This window comes from Aricia agestis, chromosome 22 (genome assembly GCF_905147365.1).
Source record: "Aricia agestis chromosome 22, ilAriAges1.1, whole genome shotgun sequence".
Classification (NCBI taxonomy): domain Eukaryota; kingdom Metazoa; phylum Arthropoda; class Insecta; order Lepidoptera; family Lycaenidae; genus Aricia; species Aricia agestis.
This window is the reverse complement of record NC_056427.1, coordinates 4,990,936-5,013,365: the sequence shown is the minus strand read 5'-3', so window position 1 is coordinate 5,013,365 and position 22,430 is coordinate 4,990,936. Positions and strand designations below refer to the sequence as shown.

The following is a 22,430-nucleotide window of genomic DNA, read 5'->3' as shown; positions in this document are numbered from 1 at the left end:
ATAAAAAGTATCCTATGTCCTTTCCCGGGACTCAAAGTATCTCCATGCCAAATTTCAGCAAAATCGGTTCAGCGGTTTGGGCGTGAAGAGGTAACAGACAGACAGACGGACAGACAGACAGACGCACCTTCGCATTTATAATATTAGTATGGATACTTAAATTACGCGACAAAAACCATTTTGTCGCTGCACCCTTTCCATTTTTTGCTGTTCCATTGCTTGTTCTCTTCTGTTTGAAAACAAGCAATCTAAAACATATCCGACACGGTTATTTACTTTAACGCGGCGTCACCTTAATCTTCTTCACGCCAAGCACTAAACTAAATTCGCACTCAGCATGATCTAACAGGGTGAAAATAAAACAATATTTATCAGTAAAAATTTTATATTATTAATAAATCAACAAAATTTAAGTTTCATTACAATTTAATATTTACAACATAACCGTCTTTTTTCTGTAGATAAATGTCTTTTCATATCAGTAATATTACTATTTCTACTAACATATTAGCCTAAGTAGGTATTTATATAATATATGGCAAATACATGGCTTTCATTTCTTCATCTTCTGACTAACCTTTTATTAATTACAAATTCCCAAAAAGAGCAATAAAAACTACGAATCGAAATTCGGATAAGTACAAACTTAGGTACCTTTTACAATTTTTGAAATACCAAAAAGTTAATTTTAAGCAAAAAAAATTGGTGTAGGAAGAAATACAGTACCGTACCGAAAGACATCTGCAGCAACGTGGTGTACCTATTGGGCATTTTCATTTCAACTTTTAAGTTTTATACTAGATATTAAATTCTTTTAAAACAGGAATACTAATTTTTTTTTAATGGCATTATTCAAGATCCATTCCCATGGAGGTAGTGTGTATCTTGTATCTTGTAGTAGGCGTTTGGTAGGAAACTCTGGGCGAGTCCGCTCTGAGGACCCACGTACTGCGCTGGGACGAGGACGTCACTGAAAAAATAATTAAAGATAATATAAATGTGTGTAGAAGACGCCCACAACTCGCCATTGCGCCAAAATTCGTTTTTCGCGCGGGAACTACATTTTTCCGGGATAAAAACTATCCTATGTCCTTTCCCGGGACTCAAGGTATCTCCATACCAAATTTCAGCAAAATCGGTTTAGCGTTTTGGGCGTGAAGAGGTAAGATAGACAGACACACTTTGGCATTTATAATATTTTTGGTATGGATGGGTTACTTATGGCCCGAGAGCCAGAGCCATTCTCCACCGTTTTAATAAAGCTAAAAGTTTACCTTAAAGCACAGAATACGTAAGGTAAAAGCACTAATGGCAGACGCTTTAAGGAAACATGGAAAATTTGAATGTTGTAAAATATATATTTATTAAAATAAAGGATTGATAACTTCTTCCATGTCTTCAGTAACTCTTACAAAATAAAACTATTATGATTATTCACTGACAAATCAATTAAAAAATAAATTATTGGTCTTTTTCTAAACTTAGTCATAACAACTAATAGATGCATGGGCGTACCGAGGGGGGGGCAGGGGGGGGGGGCAGCTGCCCCCCCCCCCCCCCCCCCCCCCCCCTTGATCATGTTGACGTCCCTACTAAGTATATTATCTAGTACTTTCATCTATAAAAATAACGAATTTTTGGCATTTGTTTGCAATACAACTAAAAATTATTAATTTTTTATCCTTTATAAACACCTAGCTTATAAAAAATCTGATTTTGGCTCCCAAATGCATTATATTCGTTTGTCTATAATCTAAAAAAACCGACAGAAACTAATTGCTCGCTAAAGATGTCGTTAAAAAAAATTACACACATGCGACTTTCTTTTGTTTCGAATTGATTAATGACGGTTTAATGACCCGCAGTGAGTTTTCAAAATTCGAACGAGTGGCCAAGTGGCCATCTTTTTTGTCAGCTCGGGTAAAAAAAAAATGGTCAGAATAGAATGGACCCTAATCTGTGAACTTTAACCGTTTGAATTAAAACATTTTACTTTTTCAGTTCCACTGTCTTCCTCTAGGCAAATCTTTAATTTAATTGCGTTTAAGCTAATCTTAACTTAAACTCAATTAATTACATCACTTAGCTTCGGTCGAAAAAAAACTCATTAATCATTATAGAAATAGTTACTCCACCTCGTAAATTTTTATTTTATCTTTCGACGTAGGTTTTCGAACTAATCAGTAAGGTTATAACTAGATATAACACGGTCACATTAACTTGACGTGTGTGTTACGACTAGATACTAGCTGTTTATGGATATAATATATCTACGACAGGAATGAGGAAGAAGTGAAATACTGACTGTAAAGTAACTCTAATTGCAGTTTTGTTTAGGGACAAAATTACATTTCCTTAGCCAATCTGTGACTTTATCTATTCTTTCGTAGAAATGAACCTTTTACAAAATCCTTATAGTGCGCTGCTGTTTAAACTTATACCGACGCGACGGCTTGTAAGCTACCTCGTATACAACTTATAGCTACCACCATATTATTATATTCGAACAAAACTGATTGTTGTTGTATAACTCCTTTGTTCTCAATTCAAGGTCAGTCAGGGCAGTTTTATGGGGATAATGTTACAGTTTGAAAATCGAACGAGTTTGTTTTTTTAATGAGAATATCAAAAGCAAAGGAATTTGCCAGCGTTACAACTTTTAAATATTAAAGAAAACATAACAAAAAAGTATATTTTCCTCTTAATTATGAAAAGTGTGTCTGTCTGTCTGTAACCTCTGGCTGGAGCAATTTTAACAAAGTTTGCTATGAAGTTTGTTAATACCCTGGATTAGCGTTTGACTGCGGCTGCTGGAAAATGTCACGATTTGTATACCCTAAAAATTAATTAATAAACCACATGTAACACCGCGGGGCATAGTTAACATGAAATAATCGTTAAAATATGTCTTAGAGCACAATCTTTAGAATATGGCTGTAACTCTAAAAAGTCTCAGCGCCTAGGTTTTTCATTGTCGCTTCTTCATGGAATCGCTGATCAAAATTAGACGAGTCGAACGTCAACTTCAAAAATTATCAAACGCATAAATGTCAATTCCATACAATGATTGGCGATTCTATAAAGCCGGGTCCAGACGAGTGTAACGTGTAATGTAAGATTACGTGTAATTTAGCGTCAACAGTGTGGACGGCACACGAACTCAAAGCGAATTGTCCAAACGAGCCTTTGTGCTCGCGCGAAAACCGACAGCCGATGGATAAACCCCGAGCGTTACATGTAATGCTCGTAGTGCCGTCCACACGTAAAATTCGTGTTACATTACACGGTGAATTACATTACACGGTGAATTACATTACTCGTTACACTCGTCTGGACCCGGCTTAAAGAAGCTATAAAAGGAACGTCTCGGTTAAAGGCCTGGTCTATAACTCACGTTCTATTAGGCTGCTGTGGTGTCCTGTCTCTCTGTCGCCTGTTCTTAAACCAGTTGGACACCTGGGTAAGAGTCAGACCCGTCTTCTTGGCTAGGGCCCGCTTCTCGTCAGGAGTTGGGTATCTGTAGGGATGATGAAGTAGGAAAGTTACAACCTGAGGTTACAACTTACAAGGTTTATTCAAATTACTTAATCATGAATTCTATAAGATTAAATTGTCAACGTGCGGCACGTGCCGACTGGACGTCAAAAAAAGAGTGCTGCTGTCATGTATGACACGTCTCATTTTACCACGCAGTGTTACTGATAGTGACATCTCTCTTGCTCGGGCCTTTGTTTCTCTATTCCGCTAGGTATATTAACTTTATGGTTTACGCTAACACACTGGGAAAAAAATTAGTAACACTAACCACATACCTGTTCCTATAGTAGCAGTCTTTGAGCGCGTTTCTGCTCTTCTCCTTGAAGCAGTAGACCGTTTCTTCTCCATCCCAGATGGTCTTCGGCAGAGGATACTTCTTGCGCAGTCTGTACTTGTCTACCGCACCTGGATAAGACACCATTATAGCAGCGGTTCTCAACTTTAAGGAGTAACGTTTTTGGGGAATCCCAAAAAAATAAAATGTTTTATCTTTAAAATTCTGGTGTCTGATGACATTTCTAATAAATGTATTTTAAAAAGATAAAACCGACTTCAAAATTGTACGTAATTGAGAATTAAAAATGGAGATAGGGAGTATCTCCAAATTTACTGAACCGATTTTTATGAAACTTGCACTATTCCTAAGTTGAACAATGCCTAGTACAACATAAAAATAATTGCTGAAATTGGAACTAAATATTTCCAGAGATATCCAAACACAAACATAAAAACACACATACATATTATATACATACATACATACACTTTTGAAATTTGGCACATTTGTTGTTTTTTGTTTTTTGTGTTTGGCACAATAGGGATGATGACAAGGTCAAAGATTAGCGAATTTTGTTAAAAAAATAAAGAAATCACGGTAAAAAATAAGTGTTCCCAAAATTTCAGCTTGATAGCATTTGTATTTTTTTTTGTTATGCGCCTTCAAAGTTGGATATTCAAGTCGATTTTTTTTTTAATTAAATTTCTTAAAAATTAATATTCATATGGCCTTTCAATGAATGTATGTATAATACGAAAATATGTATCTTTAAGCCGTGACTACATATTTTTGCCGCTTGCGTTTGAAACGTTAGGCCCATGGGGGGATGATATGAAAAAGTTTTTCAATCTTATATCATCCCGCCTCATAGATCGCACAGGTGACCAGAGGGCTGGAGCGTATTTTGGCCAGCGATTAAGCCTGGCCTTACAGCGGGGCAATGTGGCTAGTATTCTGGGCACTCTCTCTAAAGGCAGCAGTCTGGATTACCAACTTATATTTTTTTTTTTACTTATATACGCTAGTTTTTATTGTAATTTAGTTTTATTGTATTAGTTTTATATTAAGTTGTTACTTAGTTTGTTTTAATAAATTGATTCAATTTCTTAATATTTGTATACAATTCGATAACTTATGCAATTAAAAGCAACTTTTGTTATGAAACCACTTTCATAAACGCTATATTTAATATACCTGTCGAACAAAGTTGTCTCCCGATGCGTACAAACTACGAAAGACTGACGTCATACTTTCGTAGCACTTTGTATGGAGCGTTACGGGCAGGTCTTTTTTATGAGATATTTGAATTGTCATATCTTGGTGAATTTTTAAGCTATCAGAGTCATTCTTTCAACGATGTTTCTATTTTTTAAGAGTCTTTCAATTACCGATAAGAAAAAAAAATAGTCATCATGCCTAATGATATAGACTAAACGAAAATTGGGCAGATCTGGAAATATTACATACATACGCGTCGAATTGATATAATTATTATAACATCCTTGTTTAAGTAAGATACATAAATTGTTATTAACCGAATAACAATTTATGTATCGCTCGCGAATTCCCTACACGTACCCGTCCCTACAAGTACACTTAATTGAAAAGGCTACATTAGAGTGAGGCGTTTCGTTGCCTTATGTTGCGTCATCGGTATGGAGAATGCATAAGGGAAGCTTTAAGTTAGCAAAAATGAAATGGGAACGTGCAGTTATAGTGCTCAGAAAAACCGACTGACAGATAGCGATTTTCTTCCTCTTACTGTAACAGTAGCAGCGCTGAAAAAGCATTTTTTAAACTTTTGTATGGGCAAACTCATGACGATTTGAGCGCTGCTACTTTCACAGTAAACAACATTATATAACCTCCTTCTTAAGTCGATTAAAAAATAAAGTACGATCAGAAAGACCAAAGAAACCAGGCACAATAATAACAGCAGTATTCCGGACCTATACGACCTGCAAACCTTCAAGAAAAGAGCGTATTCCCTCTTAACAGGCCGGCAACGCACCTGCAGCTCTTCTGATGTTGCGACTTGCGAGTGTCCATGGGCCACGGTACTTTCCATCAAGCGACCCGTTTGCTCGTTTGCCCCCTTATTTCATAAAAAAAACTTAAATCCATTAAGCACCAACTCACCTAGAGCCCTCCCTCTGACCTTCTCAGCCTCTTTATAGTGCGCTCTGAACCACAGATTCTGCAGGTCAGTGTGGTGACGTGGTGGGAAGGTGTGGGTCTCCAGTATCGCGTATAGCTCCTGGAACACACCCCGATGGTAGGCCACTAGAGCGCGCGCCCTGAAAATGTACTTGGATTTAGTAATGAAAACTTACGTGGAATGAATGAAAACTGTTTGGCATACCTTATCTGTGGTAAAAAGCCTTTATCCGAGTTCCAAAACTGAATTAAAAAATAAATAATAAAAAAAAAACTTAAAACGCTTTACTTTTTTTTAAGTTTAACAAATTGTTGCATTGTTATTGGCTCATAATACATGTGCAAAATTTCTGACCACTTTTCAGTTGTATATAATAAGTGGCTGTTTCATCACTTCCAGATAAGTGCCGAATAGGCTATCTACCACTTAACTTGACAGATGATGTATGGAGAATCTGTCAAAAAGTTCGGCACTTCATCAGAAACTGGTGAAATTACTGATAAGTTCCGGATAGGTTGTCTACAACTTAGCTGACATATAGAGTATGGAGTACCTGTCAGATAAGTTGTGGATAGCCTATCCGGCACTTATCTGTAAGTGATGAAACAGCCCCTTATTATATTTAAGTGGTCATGCATTTTAGTCTATGCCAAGAATACTTGCCTCAAAACAGTTTCATTTCCTCTCAGCAGCTCGCTAGGCGGGAGACTCCATAGAAACGCCGCCAAGGTATCAATATCCCCCTTCTGTTGTAACGCCTCACAAAGACACTGTACTTGTTCAGAATTAAAGTTCAGATTCCTCCTCACATTCTCATTTTCGAAATAATTCTCTCTCATCGGTATCTCAAAATTATTCATCTCGATCTGATTTTGCTCGCAACTTTTTAATTCGTACCGCATGCGATCTTCGCCTTCTATTGCAGAAAAAAAATTATCCGCTATCGGCGGGAGTTTTATTTCCACGTTCAAATATTTCTTGTTTTTGACAGGTGACAGGTAGCATTCGAAATTTTTGACGTCTGTGGCTCTCTCTTCATTTTTGGGGGATTTTTGTTTGCAGGAGAAGAATTGTTTGTCGTTTATTTCGTTGTAGAAGCCGGTTTGTTCGTAGGGGAATGGAAGCGATGTTTCGGATTCCGTTGTCAAATCGCTGGATGGACTCAGGCGGTCTGAACAGGACTCCATGGTCGTTGACTTCATTATGGAATCTAAAATATTTTTTATTAGCATATAAAATAAATATCAATTTTCCTGGCAGCAGGGAATTAAAAACGTGTTACCTACTCTGCATAAAATGAAGTGGAAACAAAATATCATGTTACATACTTAATATTATCTTTTCAGTCAGATTATTAAAAGTCACTTTTCATGATTTTTTTATTTCAATACTAGATGACGCCCGCAATTCCGTTGCGCCAAAACTCGTTTTTCGCGCGGAAACCGTACATTTTTCCGGGACAAAAAGTATCCTATGTCCTTTCCCGGGACTCAAAGTATCTTCATACCAAATTTTAAGCAAAATCGGTTCAGCGGTTTGGGCGTGAAGAGGTAACAGAGAGACAGATAGACAGACACTTTCGCATTTATAATATTAGTATGGAAGTATGGATAAACTATTATTATTATTATTATTTAGACTTATAAAATTATAACCCTTTTTGTCGCCGTAATCGAGTAAAATTGAATGCGCTAACATCAACTATAATTCCTTGAATTGAGTTTTACATGAAAATATTTTCTGAGTTTTCATAACATCCTATCTTTAAACACACATTGGAAATGGATCATTATTATAACACTTTTAACCGACTACAAAAAGGCGGTTTTATTATGTCCGGGTTTAAGGAAAGGGGTGAAATTGTTTGAGGGTTAAAATAAAGGAGTAAAATGTGTGGGGTGGGTTAAAATAAAAGAGTCAATTTGGTTGGGGGTTAAATAAGGGAGTAAAATTGTTTGGGGGTTAAAAAAGTTGTAAAATGCATTGAATGTTAAAATAGAGTCATATAATTAAGGTATTTTAATTTTGAACAAGCGGTGAAAACAGAGTTATAGGTCTACCAGAATCTGATGGCAAATTTTGACGGCTCAAAAGGATGGATAAATTTTTATATTTGCATGTCTCACACACAGAATAAGCCGCTAAAGGAAAAAAAAGGATCAAAATGTTTTATTCCTATTACCACGGTATTGTTAGAGTCAATTTATTTTGTCACTTTTTGCCACCAGATTCTGGTAGACCTATATATCTATCGACGCGTTTGTCTGTCTGTCTGAGGCATCGTAGCTTCTAAAAGATTAATTTAATCTAATTGTTATTGTTTAGAAGTGGAATCTTCAATAATGGACCAAAGTAGCTTTCATTCATCATCATCAACTTATTTTGATAAAAAAAATATCTTAAGTCGATAAAAAAAAAGATACTTTATCCGAGAAAAAAACTATCCTTTCGATTTTGCGGTTTAAACGTGATAGTAGAGGAGGGGAGGGTGCTATTTTTGTAGTCACTCGAGCGTCATGGAGACTTAGTAGGTTTTGTACATTAGATAAAACTGATTAAAAAATAATAAGAGCGTTTTTTATTTTAGCGGTGGGTTCAGAAACTGCAGCCATTTTAAAGTTTTGAAAAAGAAAATATATTCAGAAAATTGCTTATTTAAGTCAGTTATAAATATATTTAAGACAACAAGGACTAAATCATTTAGTTTAGTCACAAAATATATATTAGTAGTACCAAGTTTAGTGCAAAATAAAATATCTGCGAAGCTTAGTTACGAAAATATGAAGCTTTACTTTTTTATATTTTAAAATGTATCTACAGGCCTACCAAACCTTTAAATCGTCAGTGCTTTATATGGAGGCTTCTTTGGGGTATACTTAACATCCAGTATCTTAATCTGACAGATCCGATGACATTTCAATGTTAAAAAAAATAATTTTAACCCACCACATGAGAAATCTGATTTCTATACCATTATAACTAAACACATGTCGGAAGCTTATACAAGCTTAATCTGACACGCTCGAGCTACTCCCGAAATCCCCTCTTCCCCTCCCCAACCATAAAGACTAAAGAGGCTTTTTACATTTATAACATAAGCATGAATAGGTTCTTTATTCTTTTCATTATAAATTGCTAAGTAGAAAGGATCACAGATAAACTATTTAAAATATTAGTTCTCTACTTGTTTTGTCGGTCGGCGGCGCCGTCGTCTTTGTAACTCAACTCCAACATTTCTAATCAGCTTTTAAACGGATGTTTATAAACATTGTTATAACACCTTCTAAAGTTCTGTCGGATTATAATTTACTATAATAGCAATCAATTTTCAAACTTAAATTGAAATACCTAGGTTGTTATTAACTTCTAAGAAATTATTGCATACTTAGTTTAAGCAAATATTCAAGTAGATATTTTGAGATTTTTAATGCATACTTCCATATTTATATTTATTATGATATTATAAATGCGAAAGTGTGTCTGTCTGTCTGTCTGTTACCTCTTCACGCCCAAACCGCTGAACCGATTTTGCTGAAATTTGGCATGGAGATACATTGAGTCCCGGGAAAGGACATAGGAAACCTTTTTAAGCCGGAAAAATGTACGGTTCCCGCGCGATAAACGAATTTTGGCCCGGCGGCGGAAATTCCGCATGATTAAGTTAGCAATGTCAAACGTGTCAAACGTGTCTGACGTGGGAGAGCCATGCTTCGGCACGAATGGGCCGGCTCGACCGGAGAAATACCACGTCCTCACAGAAAACCGGCGTGAAACAGCGCTTGCGCTGTGTTTCGCCGAGTGAGTGAGTTTACCGGAGGCCCAATCCCCTACCCTATTCCCTTCCCTACCCTCCCTTATTCCGATCCCTTTCCATCCCTACCTTCCCCTATTACCCTATTCCCTCTTAAAAGGCCGGCAACGCACCTGCAGCTCTTCTGATGCTGCGAGTGTCCATGGGCGACGGAAGTTGCTTTCCATCAGGTGACCCGTTTGCTCGTCATCTCATAAAAAAAAACGCACACAATATAACTCGACGGAATTTCGGCATGGTGTGTCATCGGTAATTTAAAATACATTGCAGGCGGAATCACGCCGAACTTCCGCCGCGGAAATTCGGCATAGTGTGTAAACACTTATTAGCTAAGCAATTATCGCACTCGGAGTGTTATTGATTAATAATTACTATAATTTAATAATCAGGGGAAACCTTCCAGGGGTAGAACCTAAAGGGTAAAAACGGGACCTTTTTACTAAGACTTCGAAGTCTGTCTGTCCTTCTGTCTGTCTCCAGGCTGTATCTCAAGAACCGCTATAGCTAGACTTTTTACAGATTGTGTATTATAAAAGTAATTTACTAAAAATAAAATAAATATTTTAGGGGGCCCCCATACAACAAACTTGATTTTGTTTTGGCCTTTTTTGGTCGTAATCAATAATGGTAGCAGGTAAGCACTTGAAATACAATATTAGTAATTATATTTGTACTTTAATAATTAATATCAAAATTAAAATACTAAAATAAATATTTAAGGGGTGCTCCCATACAAACAACACATTTTTTGCCAACTTTCCCTCAATAACGGTACGGAACCATTCGTGCGCGAGTCCAACTCGCACTTGGCTGATTTTTTTTAAATCTAAAATTTGTTATACCCTGACTATAATGTGGATTTTTAAATAAAATCTGAAATCAAATAAGGTTAAATAATCATCAAAACTTAATGATTGCGGTCGTAATTCATACAATAAACAGTTTATGTGTTTTTGGAAAATTTCCTGAAATTAGGCAATTCGTCTTTCGAAATAATTTTACATAAACATTTACTGAAAAGGTATCCATTAAGATAAATTCATACAATTTAATCACAATATAAATTAACTGTTTTTATGTTCGAATTCGTAGCGACTAGCTATAAATTTGGGACTAAATTTTTTTTAACTAACTACTAAATTAGGGGTTGCAAAAAGCACGAAATTATCAAAATTCTAACCGATTTAAAAATCATCGAAAACGATTTTTATGTCACCAAAAAAGTTAAAAAATATTAATATGCTCTGACGCCCGTAGCTCCGTCGCGCCAAATTTCGTTTATCACGTGGGCGGCGGGAACCGTACATTTTTCCGTGATAAAAGGTGTCCTGTGTCCTTTCCCGCGACTCAAAGTGCTAAATAAATTTTTGCTAAATCGGTTCGGGTGTGTAGAGGTAACAGACAGACACATTTTCGCATTTAAATTATTAGTATGGATTCCACTTACCATTAATATTGCACTAAATCACAACACCCTCACACGGCGTCACGGGATCGAATAACAAAATGATTTCGTTTCAAAGCGCCAGAGCGAGAGGACCGTGCGACAGAGATGGCGAGAGGGCGGGGCTACGACTTTTTTATTTTGATCGTCACGCCTTTTTGCCAGGTGTTAATTTTTAAGTTTTTTTGCCATTCGAGCTACGGTCTACAGAAATGTGGTTTTGATATTATTTCCCCTCTACTAATCAAATGATCAACACAATATGTATATACTATATAGGTTCTATGACTTTTATGTTATTGTGTAAAGTAGGCGAACCATACATCTTTGGCAAGCCAAGTGCGAGTCGGACTCGCGCACGAAGGGTTCCGTACTATTATAGAGCAAAATTAGGTCAAAATTTGTGTTTTTTATGAGAGCCCCTCTTAATTTTTTTTTAATATTAATATTATTATTAAATATTAAAGTACACATAAAACTAAGGATTGTGTGAAAAATTCAAGTACATACCTAACTGTTGCTATTATTGACATAGACTCTCTATATTATAGAGCAAAAAACGCCAAAAAAATCACGTTCGTTGTATGGGAGCCCCCCTTAAATATTAATTTTATTTTGTTTTTACAAACAAACACTGGCAACAGATATATACATAATCTATGAAAATTTCAAAAGCCTAGTTAAAGCGGTTTTTGAGATACAGCCTGGAGACAGACAGACGGACTGACATCGAAGTCTTAGTAAAAGGGTCCCGATTTTACCCTTTGGGTACGGAACACTAAAAAGTAGAGCTCTAAAGTATTTCTAATTGTCGCACTCAAAGACATTTAATGATGGTTAAACTTAATTTTCATGGAAAGTTTAACAGCTGATGTACGGGGCTTACGTCAAAATTATGATTTTATTACAGTTATTATGCTACGAATAATAAAAACTAATGTATTTAATATTCGTGTCTGAATAAGGCAGATAGTCCGCTGGGATCTGGGAACTAAAAACAAATAAAATATACGTCATAATTTTGTAAAATGTTAATCTATCAGTTACCTATCAATGCTCAAACTGTTGAACCGATTTAGATGAAACGTGTGGAAGTACATTGTAATTTAGGTCCTGGGAAAGGATATAAGATAGGCTTTATCACGAAAAAATGTAAAATCCCTATCACCCTGACCGACTAACTATTTGCTTTGCAAAATTTCGGACTTTACTTAGTAAGTATTTATTGGAATTATTTCAAAAAATTACGTTCTACAACTATTGGCATGGTCACGATAGAATGGGTGTCCTTGTACAAGAAAATACTGTGTAAAGTGACAGATAGACAAAGAAAAGTAGTTTTCTCGTATTTCTACTAAGAGCATAGGTGATCTATATTCTATGGAAGATTTTTTATTCATATTCTACCTTTTGAACAGTCTGAATATTATTACTAGATGACGCCCGTAACTCCGTTGCGCCAAAATTCGTTAATCGCGCGAGAACCGTACATTTTTCCGAGAATATAAGTATCCTATGTCCTTTCCTGGGACTCAAAGTATCTACATACCTAATTTCAGCAAAATCGGTTCAGCGGTTTGGGCGTGAAAAGGTACCAATCAAACGGTCTTTCTCATTTAAGGCTTTTAACAGACGAACGGCACTTGTCGACGGCAGTCGCTAGATTTTTTAGGGTTCCGTACCCAAAGGGTAAACACGGGACCCTAATACTGAGACTTCAATGCCTGTCCGTCTGTCTGTCTGTCTCCAGGCTGTAACTCAAGAACGGTAATAGCTAGAGAGTTGAAATTTTCACAGATTATGTATTTCTGTTGCCGCTAAAACGACAAATACTAAAATTAAAATAAAATTATTTAAGGGGGGCTCCCACAACAAACGTGATTTTTTTTTGGCCTTTTTTGCTCTATATTAATAATGACAACAAGTAGGTACTTGAATTTTCCTCATAGTCCTTAATTATATGTGTACTTTAATAATTTTAGTATAAAATAAAAAATTAAGGGGGGCTCCCATACAAAAAATACAAATTTTGGCCTAATTTTGCTCTATAATGGTACGGAACCCTTCGTGCGCGAGTCCGACTCGCACTTGGCCGATTTTATTTTCATCGACAAGTGCCGTTCATCTGTAAGAGCGCTAAATTATTAGTGGGATTATAGTACCAGTCTTTTCACTTTTGAGACGCGACGCGTAGACACAGAATATGTTATAATTATTATGTGGCGGTACCTACAATTCGCCTAACATTCCTGCATCGCGCTATCGAAGTTTCCTTCCGGCCTGACCGAGCATACACCTCGCTCGGTTGGAAGATCTTCCTTTGTGGCGGCCACGCATCATATTTCCACATGTACCTTACGGCAGCGTAGATGCATTTCTATTTGACAGACTAGCATGACGTCTCACGCAATAAATTCAGAAATGCTTGTACGCGTCGCGGGTCTGAATTGACCCTGATAATTTAACATGACATTTTTCTTACCAGCATCAAGTTAGCGACGTGTCATATTCCATTTTTATCGCGAAACAAACAGTTCGCCGTGTGTCTTACCTGGAACTCTGTGAGAATGTTACAATGTACTGTGAATATACTCATTGTCGATACTGGGTTTACTTGGAAAAGGCTGAAACCATGTTTGTTTGTCTGTCAAAATAATACGAGCTGATAGGGCAAACATCGTGATTTTTTGGGCTTTTTTACTCGATTTCATGGTTACAAATAGACACTTGAATTTTTTATATAATCCTTTATATTATATTAGCAAGCGAAAACTGGGCAGTTCTGCAAATATTACATAGGTACATACGCGCCGAATTGTTCTTCTTCCTCCTCCTTTTTTTTTAAATTGATTAAAAATATATTTACGCACCGTACAAACCTTCCCTGGCTTCCACGAATATTTCAATTTTCAAGACTAAAATTGGCCGAATCGGTTCAGAGTTCAGACGTTCTCAAGTTTTAGCAAGAAATTTAAAAAATTCATTTTCATTTTCGCGCGAAAATTCGTTCATCGCGCGGGAACCGTATAATATTTTTGCGCGATAAAAAGTATCATAATATTTCCGGGGTCTTAAAGTATCTCCATCTTATAATATAAAAATGAGTCGCTGAATGTGATGCTAAGCTCAAAACTCGAGAACGGTTGGACCGATTTCGCTAATTCTTTTTTTTAAATATTCCTTGAAGTACGAGGATGGTTTCTACGGAGAGAAAAATTCTAAAAAAAAAATAAATTTCCTGAAAAAGTCTAAAAACAACACTTTTCTATACTCCCATACAAAAGATTTGTGATAATACTTAAAAGTCAAATATATAAAAATGGATTTTCAATTATGTTAGTAACGCTAAAACTCGAAAACGGCTGAACGGGTTGGGCTAATTTTAGTCTTAAAATATTCGTAGAAGTCCAGGGAAGGTTTTAAAGTGACACGAAGTTCACCGGGACAGCTAGTCTATAATATAAAAATGAGTCGCTGAATGTGGTGCTAAGCGCAAAACTCGAGAACGGTTGGACCGATTTCGCTAATTCCTTTTTTTAAATATTCCTTGAAGTACGAGGATGGTTTTTACGGAGAGAAAAATTCTAAAAAAAAAATTAAATTTCCTGAAAAAGTCTAAAAACAACACTTTTCTATACTCCCATACAAAAGATTTGTGATAATTTTCAATTATGTTAGTGACACTAAAACTCGAAAACGGCTGAACGGATTGGGCTAATTTTAGTCTTAAAATATTCGTAGAAGTCCAGGGAAGGTTTTAAAGTGACACGAAGTTCACCGGGACAGCTAGTACCAAATAATAATAAGGGGTGCTTCAGGGGGTGTGCACAGTGCACTCCGCAGTATGCACCAACACCATAAAAGTGGCCCACGAAACAAAAGAGTCTCTCTCTTCTATCTATACTTACTACTATATCTTAACCTCTGATCTATACTGATATTATAAAGCGGAAGAGTTTGTTTGTTTGTTTGAACGCGCTAATCTCAGAAACCACTGGACCGACTTCAAAAATTCTTTCAGTTTTAGATAGTTTATTTATCAGGAAAGGCTATAGTCGGTGACTAGTCCAGTTATATAGTCGGCGACTAGTCCATAGAAACAGAGGAAAATGTGGATAAAATCGGGAAAATTATTTGAAAGAGCTTATCTCACGAACTACTGGAGCAATTTTTATGTTATTTGGCTCAGATAAAAAGATCACGTGAGGTTTTTGTGGGCTAATTTGTCTGCGACATTCCTTATTTACGCAGGCGAAGCCGCGTGGAACGTCTCTAGACTCTAGACCAGGGGTCACCAATTAGTTTCGCTCGAGGTCCATTTTAAGAAAATAAATGACTTTCGCGGTCCGCACATTTCATAATAAAAAATAATATTTATTAATAAATTACAAAGGTATTTATTCACCTACATATCAATGAGAATAGTGACTATTTTATTGCTTGTTTGGAGTGAAATTGGTGCAAGCTATTGACATTAACCCTGGAGATTCATCAGTAAGTCAAGACCGAAATTTATTTTTAACGAAGTTCACCTTTGGAAATGCTCGGTCCGCATACAATGGGTCCGGATGCGGACCGCGGTCCGCCATTTGGTGACCCCTGCTCTAGACTCTAGTACAATACATTACATTTAGTTACATCTAGTACCATATATTGGTCTTAAATAGCTACCTAGGTATAGGCATAGATTTAAATCGTTTGATTTAGGACCTGACCTACATCCTAGAACAGCCATTCTTAATTCATTCAAAGTGCTCTACGGAACCCTGGGGCTCCAAGAGTCCTTATAGCAAGCACCACATAAATTGTTTTTAGAAATAGCATCAAAAATTTTGGGGTGTCCGTCAAAAATGTCACTTCGTAAAAGGGTGCCACCACCAAAAAGTTTGAAAACCACTGCTCTAGAAGATCTTCCTTTGGGGCAGAATATAATAATATTCATGGTCTTACTTGTCAATCAGGTAATCAGCCTGCATTGAAATTATCACCTGATTGTCTGACAAAGATGATCCATGCGTCGGATGGGCATGTAAAAAGTCCTGCGCCTGATCTCTCGCTAGTCGTGTCGGTCGTCCGTCCCACTGGGTTATGAGAGAAAAGGAATAGAAAGTGCTCTTGTATAATGCGCACACACATGGGCACTATAAAATTGTGCCTAACTGGTCTGGCTTCTAAGAAACCGGCCGCCGTCACCGAATCCGGTGTGGAATAAGGACTTGTGTTACGGGTACCAGACAACGGAAATATAATATTTAAGTAATACTTTTATACTATACATATATTTAAGTTTTTATTATATTAAACACATATTTAATACACATCCATGACCCAGGAACTTTTTTTTTTTTTATGAAATAAGGGGGCAAACGAGCAAACGGGTCACCTGATGGAAAGCAACTTCCGTCGCCCATGGACACTCGCAGCATCAGAAGAGCTGCAGGTGCGTTGCCGGCCTTTTAAGAGGGAATAGGGTAATAGGGGAGGGTAGGGATGGGAAGGGAATTGGGGAGGGTAGGGAAGGGAATAGGGTAGGGGATTGGGCCTCCGGTAAACTCACTCACTCGGCGAAACACAGCGAGAGAACGTTGTATTTCTCCGGTCGAGCCGACCCATTCGTGCCGAAGCATGGCTCTCCCAACTTTGTTCATGTTCAACAGAAATTATTGTGCCGTTGACGGGATTCGAACCCGCGACCCCCGGCTTGAGCTACCAATGCGCTCACCACTGAGCCACAGAGGTCGTCGTGTGAAGGTTCTTATTATTGTTATATCCATGGTGAAATACTTTCGTAATACCTAAAACACAAGGTAGTAAACAAAATGCGTCATAAAAAACAACAAAATGTCTACTAAGCGTCTACCTGACGCCATTTTGTTTTGCGATGGGGATCGTATATCAAAGCGCTATATGGGTAAGGGATTTAAGGAGGTCAAACGAGCTTAAATTGCCTGATGGTATGCGCTCTTGTATTCCCGTTTTCCAAGAGACCATAGTCGCATCCAAATATGTGGCCTTTCATTTCAATAAATGAAATGGTTATATCTGGATTCTGGCACAATTATGATCATCCGGAAACCATGCGTTCCTGTTTCACCACTTCCCGAAAAGTCACTAATAGGCTATCCACCACTTAACTTGACAGATCAAGTATGGAGAATCTGTCAAAAAAGATGTGAATAGCCTATTCGGCACTTTATCAGAAAGTGGTGAAACAGACCCTTAGGGCTTAATAATATTATAAATGCGAAAGTGTGTCTATCTGTTAACTCTTCACGCCCAAATGCTGAACCGATTTTGCTGAAATTTGGTATGGAGATACCTTGAGTCACGGGAAAGGACTTTCGGCACAACGGAGTTTCGGGCATCAAAAATCAATATCATCTAGTAATGTTATAAATTTCAGCAAAATCGGTTCAGCGCTTTGGGCGTGAGGAGGTAAAAGACAGACAGACCGACAGATAGACAGACATACGTATGTGTTTATAATAACAATAATTATTAGCTCCCACACCGGTTTCGGTGACGGTGGCCGGTTTCATTGAAACCAGGCCAGCTACGCAGGAGTAATTTTATAGTGCCCAAGTGTGTGCGCAGTACCCAAGAGCACTCTTACATAGTATATGTTAATTCCATGTCAGGCGCAAGACCGACTTATATGTGTTTATAATATTAGTATGGAATATGGATATGGAAGTATGGACGTTATACATTTCATTTATCTATGTCCCATGTGAAAGCATTAGATATTTTTGCAGCGTAAGCTAAACCTAGGTCACACTGGTACTTCACACGAATATGGCATTTCCTGTGTTTTTGCAGATCCAGGATTTATTAGTTATAACACTAGATAATAATATAATCCGAACGAAAATATACCCTAACTCAACTGAGTTAGGTGTATTTTGTAGTGTATCAAGTAATTTTTATTTACTCTTTCTGTAGTTACTTTTAAATTAATCAATTAAATATCTTAACACTTGTGAATAAGGTATGTTTTAGAGTACTTTAGTAGTTTAGGTTATAGGTATCTTATTATTTACTTAGTACTTTTTTGTTTGTTTGGATGTCTTAAAAATGATTACAGCTGGGTTAAGGTTAGGTAAACTTGGATTAAATATCATGCTATTTCTTTCTTCGCTTATATTCTGATGTGGGAGAGCCATGCTTCGGCACGAATGGGCCGGCTCGACCGGAGAAATACCACGTTTTCTCAGAAAACCGGCGTGAAACAGTGCTTGCGCTGTGTTTCGCCGAGAAAGTGAGTTTACCGGAGGCCCAATCCCCTACACTATTCCCTTCCCTACCCTCCCCTATTCCCTTCCCTTCTCTACCCTCCCCTATTCCCTTCCCTACCCTCCCCTATTATCCTATTGCCTCTTAAAAGGCCGGCAACGCACCTGCAGCTCTTCTGATGCTGCGAGTGTCCATGGGCGACGAAGTTGCTTTCCATCAGTTGTCCTGTTTGCTCGTTTGCCCCCTTTATTTCATAAAAAAAATCTACATGAAAAAAAGAACATAATATTATTGTTTTAATTCAGGATCAACCCATATCTTATTCCTAATTGCCTACTAATCTTATATGTTTAAACGAGCAATTCTAGAATCTTGTTTATACCTATATAATATTAAATTTGAAGTCTCGGAATCGGCTCCAACGATTTTCATGAAATTTAGTATATAGGGGGTTTCGGGGGCGATAAATCATTTTTAGAAAATGTCATTTTATTCTTGTTTTATCGAATACCGAGCAAAGCTCGGTCAAATTGCTAGTATTATAATTAATAATAATAACAAAAGTGTGCTGTCTTTCTGCTCGTCTTGTTACCTCCTCACGCTTTAAGCACTGAACCGATTTTGATGAAATTTTGTATAGCTAGACACTTTTTATTCAGAAAACCATTCCGACTCGCGCTTGGCCGTTTTTTCGGTGTATCAAAAGCTAGTCACTATATACCACCCAGAGCGAACAAAGCTACCGCAATATAAACATACAGACAAACATGCAAACATAGGTGCAATATTACAGTCATATTGATTACAGAGCTATAAGTAATAGCTCTTTAGCGCCTGCAGGAATGTCATACTTGGAAGTTAGAACAATAGAACTAATATGGTTAATTATTTATGTAAATGACTAGTAGATTAGACAGTACAAGTTATTGGAAAAAGCACAAAAATACAATATTTATTAATGTTGCTTTAAAAATTGCCTACTTTTAAAGTAAAAGAACGTCTGATTTTAAAGAAAAACAGGTAGTTTTTAAAGCAACCTTAATAAACATTATTTCTATATAATATATAAGTTTTTGTGCTCTGTCCAATAACTAGAACTGTCCAATCACTAGTCATGTTCACCCTAAGTAATGAACTAATGACATTGACTAATTTAGTCAGGGAGCCCTAGAACATTTTTTTTTTAAAAAGGTAACAGACAGACTTAGTATGAAAGTATGCGCTTTGAACATCTACAAGGTGTAATAAAACGTATGCGTGAAAGTAGCAGCGCTGAAAAAGTTACTTTTTTCACCTTTGTATGGAAAAATTAATGACGCTTGCCCAAATGCCAAAACTTTTACAGTGAACTCTATATGAGGGGCTTCCTAAAGTATTATCACTTATTTTGGTTACACCTTGTATAAAGTGATTTTCTACTCGGAACATTCTCCATCCCATCATCAGTTTGAGTTTATCCAAGCAGTGTCATGTTACCAAATTGCTGGATTTAACAAGCGTAATCGGAAACCGCTCATCCCCTCGCCCCAACAGCCAATCAGAGGCGAGATACCTCACCCCAGTATACTGGCGACCAATCAGGGCGCATCAGGTGTTAGAATATTGTTTTTTAAAGTGGCCAGTACTTTTTAATGTTTGAGATTTTTTGATAAATTAAGAAATGTGTTTTCACAGGGCAAATTATGCATTACTCTTCTCAATTTTTCACTATAAATATTAATTACCTACTAGATACGCCCGCAATTCCGTTGCGCAAAAATTCCTATTTCGAGCGGGAATCGTACATTTTTATTTTTACGAGATAAAAAGTATCCTATAGCCTATAGTCCTTTCCCTGGACGTATCTTCATACCTAGAAAAATCGATTCAGCGGTTTGGGCGTTGAGGAGGTAACAGACAGACAGACAGACGGAGCGACAAACAGACACACTTTGGCATTTATATTTTTAATTTTAACCTAAGCTCTGTTAAGAAATCATATCGTAACTTTAGGTACTCCTTACAAATCCAATGAAAACCAAAACCAAAGATACCAAACCAATGTTCCATACAATCTGCACATGAACTATATCTCCAGATCTCCAAAGACGTGGGAATGTTACCTTGTTGACATATTTTGGGTTATAAATCCATTTATCGCACGCGTCATTCTTTTCCTATCTACGGTAGCCGGTTTTTTGCCGTCATTTTTGTATTCCTAATTCAAAATTCGTGTAATTCGCGGATGTGTTAAGTTTTTTTTTGTTTTTTTTTATTGGTATTTGGTTGAAAGTTATGACCATCTGACAATCAGCTTAAGATGTTAATAGCTGTAAATAGTTGTTTGTTTGTTGCCAAAAAGGTCCCGGATATCGCGCGATTTTCGGCGCAATGGATTTGCGGTCGTCATCTTATAAGATACTAGAAAGTACAACGGGCAACTCCTTTGCGCCAAAATTCGTTTATCACGCGGGAACCGTACATTTTCCGGGATAAAAACTATCCTACGTCCTTTCCCGGGACACAAAGTATCTCCGTAACCAGTAAAATCGGTTTAGCGGTTAAAACGTGAGTAACAGACACACTTTCACATATATATTTTTTTACATTTATAATAATAAATGTGTGAAACCATATTGGATAGCGCAAAACTTGACAATAGCTAGCGAACACAATGGGGCATGTGTTGCGCATTTGCCGACTCGCAGCGGGGTAGCTACGCCCCTTCCGGCATGGATTTCGTAGTTACCATCATATTAATATTGTATTTAGGTTAAAAAGAAAAAAATACGTGTGGCACTCGGGGACTGCCGCGGTAAAGCTATTGCATAGCATTTTTTATCAAATTATGCAATGCCGTGCCGGTCGGTGCAGCGAACACCGCACCCCGAGCCAAAGTCTGCCGAACTGAAACGACGGACGAATATACGTGGGAGAGCCATGCTTCGGCACGAATGGGCCGACTCGGAGAAATACCACGTTCTCACAGAAAACCGGCGTGAGACAGCGCTTGCGCTGTGTTTCGCCGAGTGAGTGAGTTTACCGGAGGCCCGATCCCCCACCCTTCCCTACCCTCCCTCTTAAAAGGCCGGCAACGCACTTGCAGCTCTTCTGATGCTGAGAGTGTCCATGGGCGACGGAAGTCGCTTTCCATCAGGTGACCCGTTTGCTCGTTTGCCCCCTTATTTCATTTTAAAAAAATAGTTGTTTTTCGCGGAATTTTATGATTCGGTCGCCGCGTTCAAAGCCGATAAAAGCGCGATAAATCATAAAAGCTATGCAATAGCTTAAAAATGCAAAAGCGATAAACGATGATTACCTTAAGATGTTAAGGGTAAAGAACCCTTAAAACCCTTAAATATTATTAATATTGTATTTAGTAAAGAAATGATGATCTTTAATTTCATTAACTAGGAGTCATGTCCGTGAGAAATCATCGGTTTGTTCGCAATTCGGTCACAATTTAGTCTCAATTTAAACACAATTTGGTTGTAAAAAAGGTCGGTTACGTTTTAGTCACGTTACAAATTACAATTTAGTCACAAAATTCTGCGCGTCACGTTATCGTGGAAGCCGACTTCCATGATAAAACGTTGGGTACGTTAAATGCCCTTTTGATTTTACGCACCGCGGACGTTTTGTGCGGTTCAGAAGAGTGTAGACGTCGTGATGTCCTCTAACGTGCACGTTAAAATGTTATCGTCGACGGAAATTTAAAAGCGTCATTCATATATTTCCATACATTTTACTTCCCTATGTTATCGTTTTACCGCGGACGACCACGATATTACCGCCACGTCCAAAATTATAAAAGCACACATTCTGACGAATTTCAGTAGTTAATCATTCAGGCGCAATAAGGATGAAGAAAGGATGCAGAATAATTATCAACATATAAAATGTCCGGTTTCCATGCCATAAACATAATTTTATTTATACTAAAACTATTAGCATATCACGTAAAATGATCATAATCATTTCGAATTTCAAG

At 37.3% G+C, this 22,430-nt stretch overlaps 1 protein-coding gene and 1 long non-coding RNA gene across 2 annotated transcripts in view; one reads left to right on the top strand and one right to left on the bottom strand.

The window, feature by feature from the left end:
• The window catches only part of LOC121737965, a 380,295-nt gene that overhangs the window by 147,537 nt on the left and 210,328 nt on the right, over window positions 1–22,430 (top strand). The window lies entirely within an intron of this gene.
• On the bottom strand, window positions 468–11,290 carry LOC121737952 (homeobox protein SIX2-like). Its single transcript, XM_042129694.1, has 6 exons — window positions 11,231–11,290; window positions 6,636–7,182; window positions 5,954–6,111; window positions 3,813–3,942; window positions 3,395–3,517; window positions 468–970 (listed from the first exon to the last, which is right to left on the bottom strand). Exons 2-6 carry the CDS (start codon window positions 7,172–7,174, stop codon window positions 853–855), a joined length of 1,068 nt encoding a protein of 355 aa, XP_041985628.1. The 5' UTR covers window positions 7,175–7,182; window positions 11,231–11,290; the 3' UTR covers window positions 468–852.